Source organism: Gekko japonicus, unplaced genomic scaffold, assembly GCF_001447785.1.
Source record: "Gekko japonicus isolate JY-2015 unplaced genomic scaffold, Gekko_japonicus_V1.1 scaffold321, whole genome shotgun sequence".
Lineage (NCBI taxonomy): Eukaryota > Metazoa > Chordata > Lepidosauria > Squamata > Gekkonidae > Gekko > Gekko japonicus.
The window spans coordinates 954,180-968,419 of record NW_015169181.1 but is presented as its reverse complement, the minus strand read 5'-3'; the positions used below and the strand labels follow the sequence as shown (position 1 = coordinate 968,419).

Here is a 14,240-nt window from a genome sequence, read left to right as displayed (position 1 = left end):
TGGCTCCGCAAGGAGCACCCACTCAAAAACAGCTGCTTGGGTCAGAACCAATTTTCCCTCTAAGCTGTGGAGTTGTGTGAGCAAAAATTCTACTTTGTGGGCTACTGGCATTAAAGTTGTGAGCGAGCGACTTGGCTACTGCATAAATTAGTTGGCTCTGGAGCCATCCTTCCTGAGCGGAGACAAAAATGTGTGAGCCAGAGGCTAAAAAACTGTGAGCTAGCTCACACTAACTCAGCTTAGAGGGAACACTGGTCAGAACCTCCAAATATTTTGTGACTGGTCCCTCCCCCAAGGCAGTAATCCTGTGGCCGACCATGCCCATCATTATTCGGCAGCAGTGCCCCCTAACTGTCCTCAATCCCCCCCCCAATGTACGCAGACTCAAGTAGGCTGGGGGGACCCCAAGAGCAAGAAGAATGCTTGCAGTGTTTTGGGGGCCCTTCTTGGTCGATCAGGTTGGGGCCGTGGAGAAGGCAGCACAGAGAGAGCTTTTCCTGGTGCTCGGCATCTCCCACTCCTTCCTGGCATTTCGTTCATTGGGAAATGGTAGATCGACCCAGCTTCCTACTGGGAGACAGCTCCAGCATCTCCTGTCGGGGCGGCCCACTTGTCACGATATGCAAGCCCCGGCAGGTGCCCAGCCCTGCCTGCTCCCATCACTGGCCTCGAAAAGCCCCTTCCCCAGTTTCAGGACAGCGCTCTTTAAGTACGCGAAACATTTGCAATTTCGATTGTTCCATCCTATAATTATAAGCAACACATTGCTAAAAGGTAATAGGAAGCCATCCTTTTGCTTTGCACTGAGCAAGATTGAACTTCTAGCCACCAACCCATAATGGTGCAGTTGCATTTACTACAGCATAATGCTTGGGAATGTCATCTTTCCTTTCCCGGTAGCAGCTCTGTGAGGTAGGGAGACAGGCCCATAGCCAGGATTTTTTAATTTTTTTTGGGGGGGGACTTTAAATAAGTCAGAGGGCACCTCGCACACACCTCTACAACCCCCCCCCTGGGAGCGCCTGGGGGCTGGATGGGAAGTCGGGGAGAGCCTTGGCAGTAGGTCGGGGGCGGCCCTCCCCAAGATGCCCCACTGTAGCTACGGGCCTGGAGGGAGACCATGGAAAGAATTTCCAAAGCATCCTGGACAAGGGATACAGGGACAGTAAGAAGGTGAGCGATTCCTACCTGGAGGTGACGGATTTTTAGGTAAATGTCTTTTAATTATTTCGCTTCGCTCTGCCACGATAGCCGGCAACAACCACTTCCCAGCTCCCCCTCCTCGTTCTGGCTTTTAAAACCCAGCCGGTCCTTGTGTGCGTGACTTTCTGAGGAAAGGATTATCCCCCCCTGAGAATGAAGGTTTTCATTTCACCAATTAGCCTTTAACAAATAGCCACGAAGGTAAGAGGAGGAGAGTGTATATGGAAACCACGACATTTCCTGGTGTTTATTTATTTATTTTTTAATAACTTTATTTTCGTTTTTTATAAGAAATGCACATTCACATATACAACTTCTTACATATTATGGAGTCTACACTTATCTTCTTAACTTAATCCAATCATATAGACGCTTCCATCTTTCAGCATACACTTTTTCATCCTTCCCTTGAAGGACTAAACTTAATTTGTCCATCTCTGCCATCTCCAGTAATCTACTTATTACCTCCTCCTGTGTAGGAATCTGTTCTAACTTCTAGTATTTAGCTAATAAAATTCTTGCACTTGTGAGTATATAAATTATAATATATTTATCTTTCCACTTCCAGCTATCTGGTGTCATATTTAACAGTACAATTTCAGGAGACAACGCGATTTTAACATTTGTTATTTCCAAAATCATTTTCTGTATCCTATTCCAAAAATCTTGTACTTTTTCACACCACCCCTGGTGTTTATTTTTCTTAACGTTCTTCTAAAGGAGGCGAGGAGTAAATACCCTCCCCTTGTTTTATCCTCACAACAGCCCAGTGTAGTAGGCTAGAATCAGAAAGAGTGACCAGCACCAGGGTTGCTTAGGGAAGGGTCATGGTTAGGACTGGCGTTTGAATCCCCAGCCCTAATCTGACATTCTAACCGCTATGCCGCACTGCCCCTAGTTATGATATATGTGATGAGTCTGGCAAACCACCCCGGCATTTCATTGGGAAATGGGAGACTGACTTAGTACCTGCTAGAGGGAGTAGCCTGTAATGCTCTTTTTTTAAATGGAACTACCAGATCTACATGATAAAAAATAATCACTTAAATCAGTTTTGATCAGTTTCCAAAGTTCAGGGCCAGATTAAATGTTGTGCTACGTGTGCCGTCGTTTCTGCCTTAGTGAAATGATCTGGAATCTCCTTAGTGTGAAAGTAATATCCTCTGCACAAGACTCCAGATTTGTACAACAGCTCACAATGTAACAGCTGATCTGTATATCAGAGAGGGGCTGTTTTAGATACTGAAGTATCTCTGTCCTCAGACTTTTCTTAAAGTAATGCTGTCTCAATTTTGTCATCCTTTTCATAGAATCATAGAGTTCGAAGGGTCCTCCAGGGTCATCTAGTCCAACCCCCTGCACAATGCAGGAAATGCACAAATACCTCCCCCCTCCACACCCACAGTGCCCAGAAGATGAAAAAAAATCCTCCAGGATCTCCGGCCAAACTGGCCTGGAGAAAAATGGCTTCCTGACCCCAAAGTCGCAATCAGCATTTCCCTGGGCGTGTAAGAAACTAGAAGCACAAGAACTAAGCACCGAGGCAACCCTTCCTGCCCTCCCTCTCGTGATCTGCCTTTCTTGTCTCAGTCACGTGCAGCAGCTGTTATTAACGCATTTATAACTCTCTTTTCTTCCATCTTGGCACTCAGCTCAGGCTCCCCAAATGGTTTCACATCCAGACATTGATCAGACCCAGATTGGCTCAGCATCAGTAAGGTTATGACATCATATCCCTCCTCAGCACACCCTGGAACTTGTAGTGCGTTTGCTGCCAAATGGGTTTGGGCACGATGCCTAATGTTAATTACAGCCCAGACAACTTTTGTGGGTGCCCTGGGGCATAAGGCACCTAAGACATTGAGAACTTAATAAGGGATGGAGTTTTGATTCAATTAAAACCCAAGCTCCATGCTCCATGTGCCACGGCGAGTTGCGCTCCAAGCTGTGGAAAAATTAATTTTCAGCTGTGCATGCAAATGGGCAGAATTCCACTCCCAGAGGTCACATTTCAATGAATCCTTGAGCAAGAATGGAGAGAAGGGTGATGATGGGAATAGAACACCTATTTGTTGTTGTTCAGTCGCTCAGTCGAGTCCGACTCTTCGCGACCCCATGGACCAGCTCCTGCCAGGCCTTCCGGTCTTCCGCCGTCCTCTGAAGTTGGCTCAATTTCATGTTCGTTGCATCGATGACACTGTCTAACCATCTCACCCTTTGCTGTCCCCGTTTCCTTTGACCTTCGATCTTTCCCAGCATCAGGGTCTTCTCCAGTGAGTGCTCCCTTCTCATTGGGTGGCCAAAGTCTTTGAGCTTCAGTTTCATTATCTGGCCTTCCAGGGAACAGTCAGGGTTGATTTATTTTAGGATTGACTGATTTGATCTCCTTGCAGTCCAAGGGACTCTCAAGAGTCTTCTCCAGCACCATAGTTCCAAAGGATCTATTCTTCGGCGCTTGGCCTTCCTTATAGTCCAACTCTCGCAGCCATACATGACTACTGGGAATACCATTGCTTTGACCATGCAGACTTTTGTTGGCAGGGTGTTTATCATGCTGTTTAGGTTCGCCATCGCTTTCCTCCCAAGGAGGAACACCTATAGAAGGGGACAGTCTTGATTTTGTCAGAGGACGGCTGTGTTGGTCTGCAGCAGAAGAGGTAGACGTGAGTCCAGGAGCACCTTAGAGACCGACAGGATTTTCGGGATATGAGCATTTGGGAGTCAAAGCACCCTTCGTCAGGTACAACCTTGCATCTGATGAAAGGAACGTTCACCCTCCAAGGCACATCTCCTGAAAATCTTATTGGTCTCTAAGGAGCTCCCGGACTTGAGTCGAGCTCTTGGTTTTCTGTTTTCTGTCTCTGGCAAATTGCTGTCCGTATACTGCTGTTTTGGCGATGGCTCAGTTAGTGACAGCTGATGTGGCGGTTCAGGTGGTCTCTGCTCCTGATCCCAGGCCTGCTCTGTCTGGAATGGGGGGCCTCTGTGGTTTTGCATTCTCATGAGTGCACGCACAAAGGCCTGAGGTCACGCCAGACGCATGCATTTTTGTCCAGGGCTATTTTGGGGCAGGAACGCACAGGAACGGAGTTCCGGCTGGCTCCCGAGTTGGCCACACCCAGCAGGAACTCATTAGCATAATAGGCCACACCCAACAGCAGAAACTCATTAGGATTGGCTACATTAGGGGTGTGTGGCCTAACATGCAAAGGAGTTCCTGCTACAAAAAAGCCCTCGGTTTTGACCACAAACAAGGTAAACAGAATAACAAGCAAAAGGTGGGTGTGGCTGGATGACCACACTTCTGGTAACATGGGGGTGTGGCCTAATATGCCAATGACCTGTGATACCAGGGGTGTGGCCTAAAATGCTAATGAGTTTCTGCTTTTGGGTGTGGTCTATTATGTTAATGAGTTCCTGCTGGGCTTTTTCTACAAAAAAAGCCCTGTTTTTGTCTACGCAGGTCTCATGATCCCTAGCATAATCGTTTTGGTGGTCAAAAGAGACACCTCCTCCTCCCTTTTTCATCAGTGGGAAAGATGGTTGGATCCAACCCAATATGTGGTAATTGCAGAAACTTGCGAGTTCCCTTCCAAGGCAAACAGCGGTTCCCTGGAGCTGTTTCCATCCAGGAAAATGGCACAGGGGGAGGATTCAGCTCTCCTACTCTTTGTGCCGGGGTCAGGTGCTCCTGATGAAGACGTGAGCAGTGACTCACGAAGGCTCCTCCCCTGCCACAAGTTTTATTAGTCTTTAAGGTGCAACTGGGCTCTTTGCTGCTGCTGCGGACAGACTAACATGGCTACCTGTCGTGATCTGCCTGGCGATTATGTTTGAAAGTGCCGGGAGCTGCAGATAGGGGCACATCTGGGGTTTGAGCCCAAGGCCCTCTGGAGCGCCCACTGGCAGCTGTTCAGGACTGAACTGTCGATGCCATATTTCAGCCTGCCGCGCTTATCCAAGCATCTCTTTCTACAAAATAACAAACGACTTTCATTGGCTCACAAATCATGACAGATGGCCTACTGCTGGTGGCGGAGGGCCTCCATCCGTGTATAATCCTGGCAGGGGGCACAGGGCTAAAGTACAGGAATCAAGGCATTACAACTTGGAGTGTGCCCTTTTGGTTGGAGAGGATAAGAACATAAGAACATAAGAGACGCCAATGTTGGATCAGGCCAAAGGCCCATCCAGTCCAACACACTGAATCACACAGTGGCCAGAAATACCAGTGCCATCAGGAGGTCCACCAGTGGGGCCAGGATGCCAGAGTTTCTTGAGCATGTGCATGCCCTGGGGAGAAATAGATGCCAGGACATGGAGTTTAGTTTTGAACCTATGTAATCCTCTTGGCCCTTTCCAGATGGTTGCTGTTTTCCAAGGCCAGGGCCAGCGAAAGGTCTCTGCCAGCCCTGCAATGATATCCTTTCAAGGGAGGCTTTGGGAGTCGAACCTGGGACTTTCCGCACGTGCTTTGGTCACTGAGCCACAGCTCCCCCTCGGCAAAATGCCTGGCTGTCTGTAGTCTGGCTTCTGCACAAGTCCTGCATTAGATTCTGCCTGGCCCTGCTGCAGCTCGGTTTCCTTAGGACACTGGAGAATTAAAGCTTTCCCTCCTGTTTTGTGTTGTTAAGGAGGCCTCTGTAGGAAAGGGCCCACTTTGAGTAACAAATAAGCAGCCGTTCCCCCTGGGAACTCATTAGGAGTGGAGATGTCACTCCCTGGCTCATCCACACTCCTCCTGCTCCTTCTGAGGAAGTCCAAGGGGCAGAACGCGGGGAAGCGGGCCCTTCACCCTCCTGGATGAGAGTGTCGGTTCCGAGCCCATAATTAACATGGGGCCCACGGGGGCCCGGCCCCCTAGGGTTTCTTCTGGGCCCCCTCTCTCCTGGGCTGCCCCCAAAGTGCTCCAACTTACCACCTGCACTGTACTTTAATTGAATTAGCTGGTGAGCCCCCCAAGGCCCCCTCCCAAAAATTCCCTAGCTGCGGGGCTGGCTCGGTTCCCTTGCACAGTCTGGCCAGTTACCCAGGTGCAGCGAAGGAGAAACTCAACTTCCCCAGCAGCAATTAAAGGCTCAGCCATCCTAACCGCACCACGGTGTTCTTCCTTACAACACTCAAAGGGATTGGGCTGGTTGGCTCCGCCGCTTGGCACCTTTTCTCCTGGGAATGGTATTTATGTTTACCAATTAACCCCCCCAATTAGCTTTGCTGAAAGGGAACTGACGGCTTTGCAACCAAAACCAGTTTGCTGTTTTCCCAGGCTCTCTCAGGGCAGGTGTGCTTGTGTGCTCAGCCGTGGAAAACAGAAGTCGTAGACAGTGTTCCTCACTGGGGTGGTGGTGGTGAAAGGTAAACCAGCGATTGCCTCATAATGAAGTGAGCTGACAATCCCCGTACTAGCTGGTTCCTCTGATTAAATGCAAACAGCCAGTTTCCCCTAATCAGGCCTTCACCCCCAAGTTAGCACTTGCGCAGCCCTGCGTGTTATGCTCCACATCTTCTTCCTGGTCAGGCTCTTTCCTGGTTGCTCAGGATATGGAAGGCATATGCACCACTTGTGAATCTGGTCAAGAGTTTCTCACTGAAGGCATGGAACTAGGACATCTAGATACTGCTCTTGGAAGTCCGCCCTGTGGCCTCAGCTTACCCTCCTCATGCACCATCTTCTTCTCAGTCCAACTATCAGACTACAGGCTTCTCTCCACACCACCCACAACTCTTCTTCTGCTCTCCCTTTCTGCCTACCTTCAGCAATTTTTGCTTACCAGCTCCTGCCCCTCACCTGTCTGCAAGCCAGGCTGTATCAGCCCTTTTATTCTGTCTGTCTGGGCTCCTTCGGCCAATCACTGATTGCTGTGTCTCAGATGGTCAGTTCATTGGTTGTTCGTTAAAGACCAATGAGAATGAATAGATTGTCCACCATGAACTTATTTGATGGTGTGGGACACATTTGGATTCCTGTGTCCTATAAAATATGAGGTAGCTTCTGTAAAAAAAAACCTTACAGAGCCCCCCGTTCATCTTGAAGCGGCTCTCCCCATTTGGTAAGGCAGACATTTTTTTTAAAGGCCAGCTCTCTTTTTTGAGGCCTATCCTCCATGTCCGAGTCCTGCTTCTATCCAGTAAATTGACTGAAGTGACTGCAGCAGTTCAGTTTCTCTCACACCCAAGCCTACCTCACAGGGCTGTTGTGAGGACAAAGGACTTGGATGGTCCAGGCTAAGCTGATCTTGTCAAACCCTGGAAGCTAAGCAGGGTCAGGCCTGGTTACTATGCGGGCTCAGTACTTGGATGGGAGACCACCAAGGAAGTCTATGGCCAGTTTGGTGTAATGGTTAAGTGCGCGGACTCTAATCTGGGAGAACCGGGTTTGATTCCCCACTCCTCCACTTGCACCTGCCTGGATGACCTTGGGCAAGCCGTAGTGCTGATAAGAGCTGTTCTTGAAAAAGAGCCGTTGCTGTCAAGAGCTCTCTCAGCCCCACCTACCTCACAGGGTGTCTGTTGTGGGGAGGGGAAGGGAAAGGAATTTGTAAGCCGCTCTGAGACTCCTTTGGGTAGTGAAGGGCGGGGTATAAATCCAATCTCTTCTTCTTCTTCTGCTTCAGGAGCAGTTCTCGTGAGAGCTCTCTCAGCCCCACCTACCTCACAGGGTGTCTGTTGTGGGGAGGGGAAGGGAAAGGAATTTGTAAGCCGCTCTGAGACTCCTTTGGGTAGTGAAGGGCGGGGTATAAATCCAATCTCCTCTTCTTCTTCTTCTGCAAAGAGGTAGGCAATGGCAAACCTGCTCTGTTCATCTCATTGTGAAAACCCTGTGGCTGTGACTTGACAGCAGTTTTCACCACCATGTGCACCACCTCGAGCTCTTTGGGGGAAGAGTGGGATTTAAAAATGCTGCCCCCCATCTTGTTGAGCCTGTGGGCACTTTGAGGAAGGTGCCACCACAGAACGGAGCCAGTCACAAAATTGTGGGAAGTTGCAAGGCAAGTATTTTCCTGTCATGAAATCAATTGTTTTTGGGGTTCCCCTTCCCCAGTGAGGTGGAGGAAATCCATAGAGGGTATTTGCTTTTGGGTAAGAAGCAAATGGACTCCAGGAAACTCATTAGTAGGCGTTATGGCACCTATGGGGGCCATTGCATTCTTAGGTCCTTAAGTGCTGCATTTACAGACTTTTTGTGCCAGTCTGCGCACTTTTGAAGGAACTTCACAATATATCCTCTTATCAGCTCAGCAGTTACCATTCAAACCAGTCAACCAAGGTAGCACTAGATCAGTAATGGAGAAGGGAGGCAGTCTGAAGAGTAAGGAAACAGCAGGACTATCAAGCCAAAAGCTGGCCTTGTGGGATGCTGTGCCAGCAGAGATCCAAGTCTCCAAATGCCTGGTAGCCCTGCCTTTCCCATTGACTTGAGCGGGGCCCTGATCTTGGCAAAGTTCAGTGATCCGCTACCTTTGCTTGCTGGCTGCATGAGGGAATGCCTCATGCTACTAGGTGTGCCCCACATCTTCTAGACCAAGTTTCTGCTCAGACCTGCCCTCTCCCCTCTTTTGGGGGTTCCAAGGGTGATTGTGGAGGGAACTGGAGGTGGAAGCCCCCTGGCTCCACAAATCTGCTGCCTCCTTGAGTAGTGTCATGCTAGATGGTGGGTGTGGGATTTTCCTCTAGGTGTTTTGATTCCCCCCAGTTCCTTGTATTTGACAGGGAGAGCAAGGGAGAGAAGGAGGTTCTGTCCTCTGTGGAACCAGCGCAAATTCTGATGACAAGAAGGGGGACCCACGATACTCGTTATTAATCAAAATGTTGAAATCAGAATTTTATTAATTAATATCCTAGCTTTCCTCTTGGTTCAAGGTGACTGTTTTGAATTCCAGCTGCTCTTGCTTTTACTACTTTTTATAAGTGCCAAAAAGAAACCCAGTGTACTGTAGATGTAGTGCAAATGTTAAATGAATTCTCCCACCTATTCAAATGGGATTCCAGCTAGTGTAACCCATGGTGTTGACTTAGATCTTATGTTCTTTCTGGCTAATATTTCTTGCATTCAGATTGCTGGAGGTGCTTGTGGGTGTGTTTATCTGTAGAAGTTTGTGTTTTATCCTGTTTGGCTTTTCAGGAATTGAGTGCCTGCTTTTGTGATGCTTTCAGGCTGAAACAACCAATTGTTTTGATTAATTAAAATATTAAAATAAGGTAATATTAATTTATATATTAAAATAATTGATTTTATTAATCAAAATGTTGAAATCAGAATTTTATTAATTAATATCCTAGCTTTCCTCTTGGTTCAAGGTGACTGTTTTGAGTTCCAGCTGCTCTTGCTTTTACTACTTTTTATAAGTGCCAAAAAGAAACCCAATGTACTGTAGATGTAGTGCAAATGTTAAATGAATTCTCCCACCTATTCAAATGGGATTCCAGCTAGTGTAAGAACTGTTATCTAGGTGCTCATCCTTGGTTGAGATGATGTCTGGCAATTGGTCCAGAAAGGTCCATCGATGGGAGCTAATGATGGAAGATGTGTTCCTAATGGCTGAGGTCTTCTCTTGTGCTTTGGATGCTGGGTGACCATCCTTGATTAAGCAGATGGCTAGCAATTTTAATTGAGTGCCTGCTTTTGTGATGCTTTCAGGCTGAAACAACCAATTGTTTTGATTAATTAAAATATTAAAATAAGGTAATATTAATTTATATATTAAAATAATTGATTTTATTAATCAAAATGTTGAAATCAGAATTTTATTAATTAATATCCTAGCTTTCCTCTTGGTTCAAGGTGACTGTTTTGAATTCCAGCTGCTCTTGCTTTTACTACTTTTTATAAGTGCCAAAAAGAAACCCAGTGTACTGTAGATGTAGTGCAAATGTTAAATGAATTCTCCCACCTATTCAAATGGGATTCCAGCTAGTGTATGAACTGTTATGGATCTAGGTGCTCATCCTTGGTTGAGATGATGTCTGGCAATTGGTCCAGAAAGGTCCATCGATGGGAGCTAATGATGGAAGATGTGTTCCTAATGGCTGAGGTCTTCTCTTGTGCTTTGGATGCTGGGTGACCATCCTTGATTAAGCAGATGGCTAGCAATTTTAGATTGTTATTTTATCATATGTGTTTTAAATTATTAACCACCTTGGTGGCCCTTGTAGGATCAGAAAGGCAGGATACACATTTTTAAATTAATAAATAGTAAATAATTGGTCCAGGATGGTCCATCAATGGGAGCTGATGATGGACGATGTTCTCCTGATGGCTGATTATCTTTCTCAGGCTTTTGGAATATTTGAATGAACATACTCTCCTGGCTAGTGGGAAGGGGCAGAGGGAATGTTTGGAGTTACATTTACCATTTGAGTTGAGAAATGCTAGATGGCTGAAGATGGAAACATGTTGGGTTGGCTCCAGCCAACTTTTCCACTGGTACAAGAGAGGAACTGGCAGACTGCATGGATAAGAAGTGATACTGGTCAAGGTCTCAGTGAAGAGGGCAACTGGGCAAGATCACGCCCTGGTAGGATCCAACCCCTTGGTGTTCAGGGGTTCTCCTTCTCTGCTTCTTGTTTTTAGGGGCCTGCCCATTTCCTAGAGGCTTTGCTTCTACACTTGTAAAGCAAGCAAATATTGCTAAGACACCATTAAGCTTGTGTCATCCAAAGGGTATGTAACCTGGTAATACTTCCCCTCAGGGCTCTTTTTGTAGAAAAAGCCCAGCATGAACTAATTAGCATAATAGGCCACACCCAACAGCAGAAACTCATTAGCATATTAGGCCACACCCCTGGCGGCACAGCTCATTAGCACATTAGGCCGCACCCCCATGTTACCAGAAGTGTAGTTATCCAGCCACACCCACCTTTTGCTTGTTATTCTGTTTACCTTGTTTGTGGTCAAAACCAGGGCTTTTTTTGTAGCAGGAACTCCTTTGCATGTTAGGCCACACACCCCTAATGTAGCCAATCCTAATGTGTTTCTGCTGTTGGGTATGGCCTATTATGCTAATGAGTTCCTGCTGGGCGTGGCCAACTTGGGAGCCAGCCGGAACTCCGTTCCTGTGCGTTCCTGCCCAAAAATAGCCCTGCTTCCCCTGAACTTTGGCTCATTGTGCTGTTCCGTAGGTGTGGACATTCTCATATATTGGCCGCACACAGTTGCCTGCTACCAGAGAGGATCTGCAGACCAGGGTACTAATTGAATACTGACGTTGAAAGAGGGCCTATGATTTTAAAGGAAATGCTAATTGACCTCTCCTTCCCCTCAACTTGGGTTGGGGTGATGGGCAGTGAGGGTCTGGCATGGGGATTTGATCAGTGCAGACCTTGACTGAGAAAGGGAGTAAGGCCTCGTCTGCCCTGGGAATCATCCCTTACTGGAATTATACATTCCTTGCTTTAGGTGTCCGACTCCTCCGAATTGGGCTGGGGGGTCAGTCTCACAGTTTAAGAACAACTCTGGTAGGGATGAAGGAATAGTTGGAAACTTGATCGTGTGTTCCCATATGCCCAGATGTACCAAATGATGATTGATTTAAATTAGCGTCAATAAAGAATTAATGTTCCATTACCGCCACCACCGCCCCATGAAGCAATGGAACTTCGTTCATGATAGCATCAAAATAACTGTAGGGACAACCATAGTGGTGGAGAACAAACAGTCCAGTTTGCTTGCTTGCTTGCTTGCTTTGGGGTACAGTTAGGCCTCTCCCCACTCTTTCTTCCTCAGCAGCTTCCTTTGGGTTTTGCCAGAGATGGTCTTAGGTAGCTGTTGAACAAACTCTACCTAATTTGAAACAAGAAAAAAAGAGAACGTCTGAGCACATAAACGTGGATTTGGTAGTCGTCAGTTGTGAATTCTTAAGCTTTTTGGGTGGTGGCTGGACACGCACAAGAAGCTGCTTTATCCTGAATCAGACCCTTGGTCCATGAAGGGGGGTATCGTCTACTCAGACTGGCAGTGGCTCCCCTGGGGGTCTCAGGTAGAGGTTTTTCATATCACCAGTGCCTAGTCCTTTTAGCTGGAGATGCCAGGGATTGAACCTGGGACCTTCTGCTCTACCATTGAGCCACAGCCACCCCCACCCCCGTCACACTCACAGGGACCCAGGAAAAAGAAAGTGTAGCCTTTGCCTTGGTCTTGGAACCACTGAACTCAATCTAGACACCAAATGTCTGATTTCTGTTAAACGTGGTTGGCCTTGACCCCTTACTTAAGAGATCCTCTATCTTGCATAGGACTGTTAAACTCAGTGTTATGATCAGAAATGGCTTGGTTTGTATCAGAGAGTCCATCCTGCTGTGTAGTTGGTGGAAGAGAGCAGGGGAAGCTTCCTGAACCTTGACATCTGCATTGCCTGATGGATGTTGGCAGAGGTTAAAGGCACAGGAGTCCGGAAAGAAGAACAGTTAGCAGTTTTGCCCCCAGTTTTTGAGCCTCCATCCACACCAACGCCCCCCCCCCCGGCCAACCTCACTGTCTATCACAGGTGCTATCACTGAAAGACCTTTAAACAGAAAGTAGTCAAAATTGAGCCTGGTGGGGATGGGGAGATCTAACCCCTTCAAGTTTTCTTCAGTACACAGTTCTTAGGCTTGTGATGATTTTGTCCTGATATTATTTTCTACTTAGCTTAGACTGTCTTTCTGTCTGGGTTGCAAGGTGGCTACAAAAATTAAAGTGTCAGGTTTTAGTTTGTTTTTATTCTCTGGTTTTCTTTTGTGGTCTGCAAACAGCCCCCCCCCCCCAAGAAGCAGTATAGAAATGCTTCAGATGGGCCCTGTTTTGCCTTTCACGGGATCTGGGGCTCCCAACCTCCCTCTGTCCCTCCTCTCCCCAAAGCAGCAAACTCATCAAGGTGACAAAAAGTTACTTCTGTTTGCTACAGCAGCAGATTGAGCAAACACAGCCACCAGCCCAGCAACCTCTGGCAGCACATCATTTAGAACCAACAGTGCCGTACTTGCCTTCCGGGGATATTTGTATGGAGCGGTAACTTTCCTGACATGCTCCTGCAGTTCCAGAATTAATTTCTCCGTATTGTGTGACTGATAGGCAGGAGTCAGGATGATAAATGCCTTCACAACCTACAACCAAATCAGATGCAAATAAGATTCTTTGGTAATATCAAAATTTTATAGAACAACTTATATATGCCACTACACAATGGGGGATATAGAATAAGGTTGTAGGTGATCTTGAGCATTTGTAATGCATTATTAAAATCAGTTTATGATTCTTTGGTTCTCCTATTATATGCCTGTTTAATTAGTCTGTTGGGGATTTATTAGCAATATTCATTTGTTTAGCTATTTATATGCTGCTCCCCCCTCACTTTTTCCTCACAACAACCACCTTATGAGGTATGTTAGGTAGAGAGTGATAGTCGAACGGGGATTTGAACATGGTCTCCCAAACCATAGTCTACGTTAAACGCTACGTTGATAGTGCAGTGAATGACTTCTAGTAATTATGTGGGGGGGTGGTGGTTTTGGACTTCTAATAATTGTTGTTGAATGACTGGAGGAGCCAAGGGATAACTTTGCTTTTCTCATTTCATCTCTTGTAACCCCCCAAATCCCTCTTTCAGTTTTATTTCTCTGTTGTGGGACAGTTCTTCCCATTCATGCCACTTCAGTTGTTCACACTGAATCACTGCGGATAGCAGAAAATCTTGTAACTATGAACTTGGGGCTCTCTGCACACGAAGCGCAGCCGGTCCAGTGTAGAGATTCAAATGCCAGAGTAGAACCTGGGAGGCCCAAGTAGGAAGCTCAAGAAAGTGATCATAGGCGGTTGATTCCAGAAGGACTTATTTTCAAATTTGAAGAGAAAAGAGAGAAGATTGACTCCATTTTCAAAGCTCAAGACTTTTTGAAGAGGCATGCCAGTTCAGAGGAAGAGGCAGAACTCGCAAAATGGGAAGTACTGAGCGGAGAAGAAGACAGCAGCTCGGAGAGGGAGGACATGAAACCGGAAGAAGAAGGAGCAGCTAAAGGTCCATCTTATAACCTGAGGGATGTAAAAGGAAGAAACCCCAAGA

General features: G+C 46.9%; 1 protein-coding gene across 1 annotated transcript in view; it reads right to left on the bottom strand.

Moving 5' to 3' along the window:
- Nucleotides 1–11,896: 11,896 nt before the first annotated feature.
- LOC107114576 (acyl-coenzyme A synthetase ACSM3, mitochondrial-like) overlaps nucleotides 11,897–14,240 on the bottom strand; it is a 23,557-nt gene continuing 21,213 nt past the window's right edge. The window contains exons 12-13 of the mRNA XM_015416113.1: nucleotides 13,165–13,284; nucleotides 11,897–11,983 (exon numbers count right to left, since the gene is read on the bottom strand). Coding sequence (XP_015271599.1) covers nucleotides 11,897–11,983; nucleotides 13,165–13,284 — 207 coding nt within the window. The remainder of the gene's footprint in view (nucleotides 11,984–13,164; nucleotides 13,285–14,240) is intronic.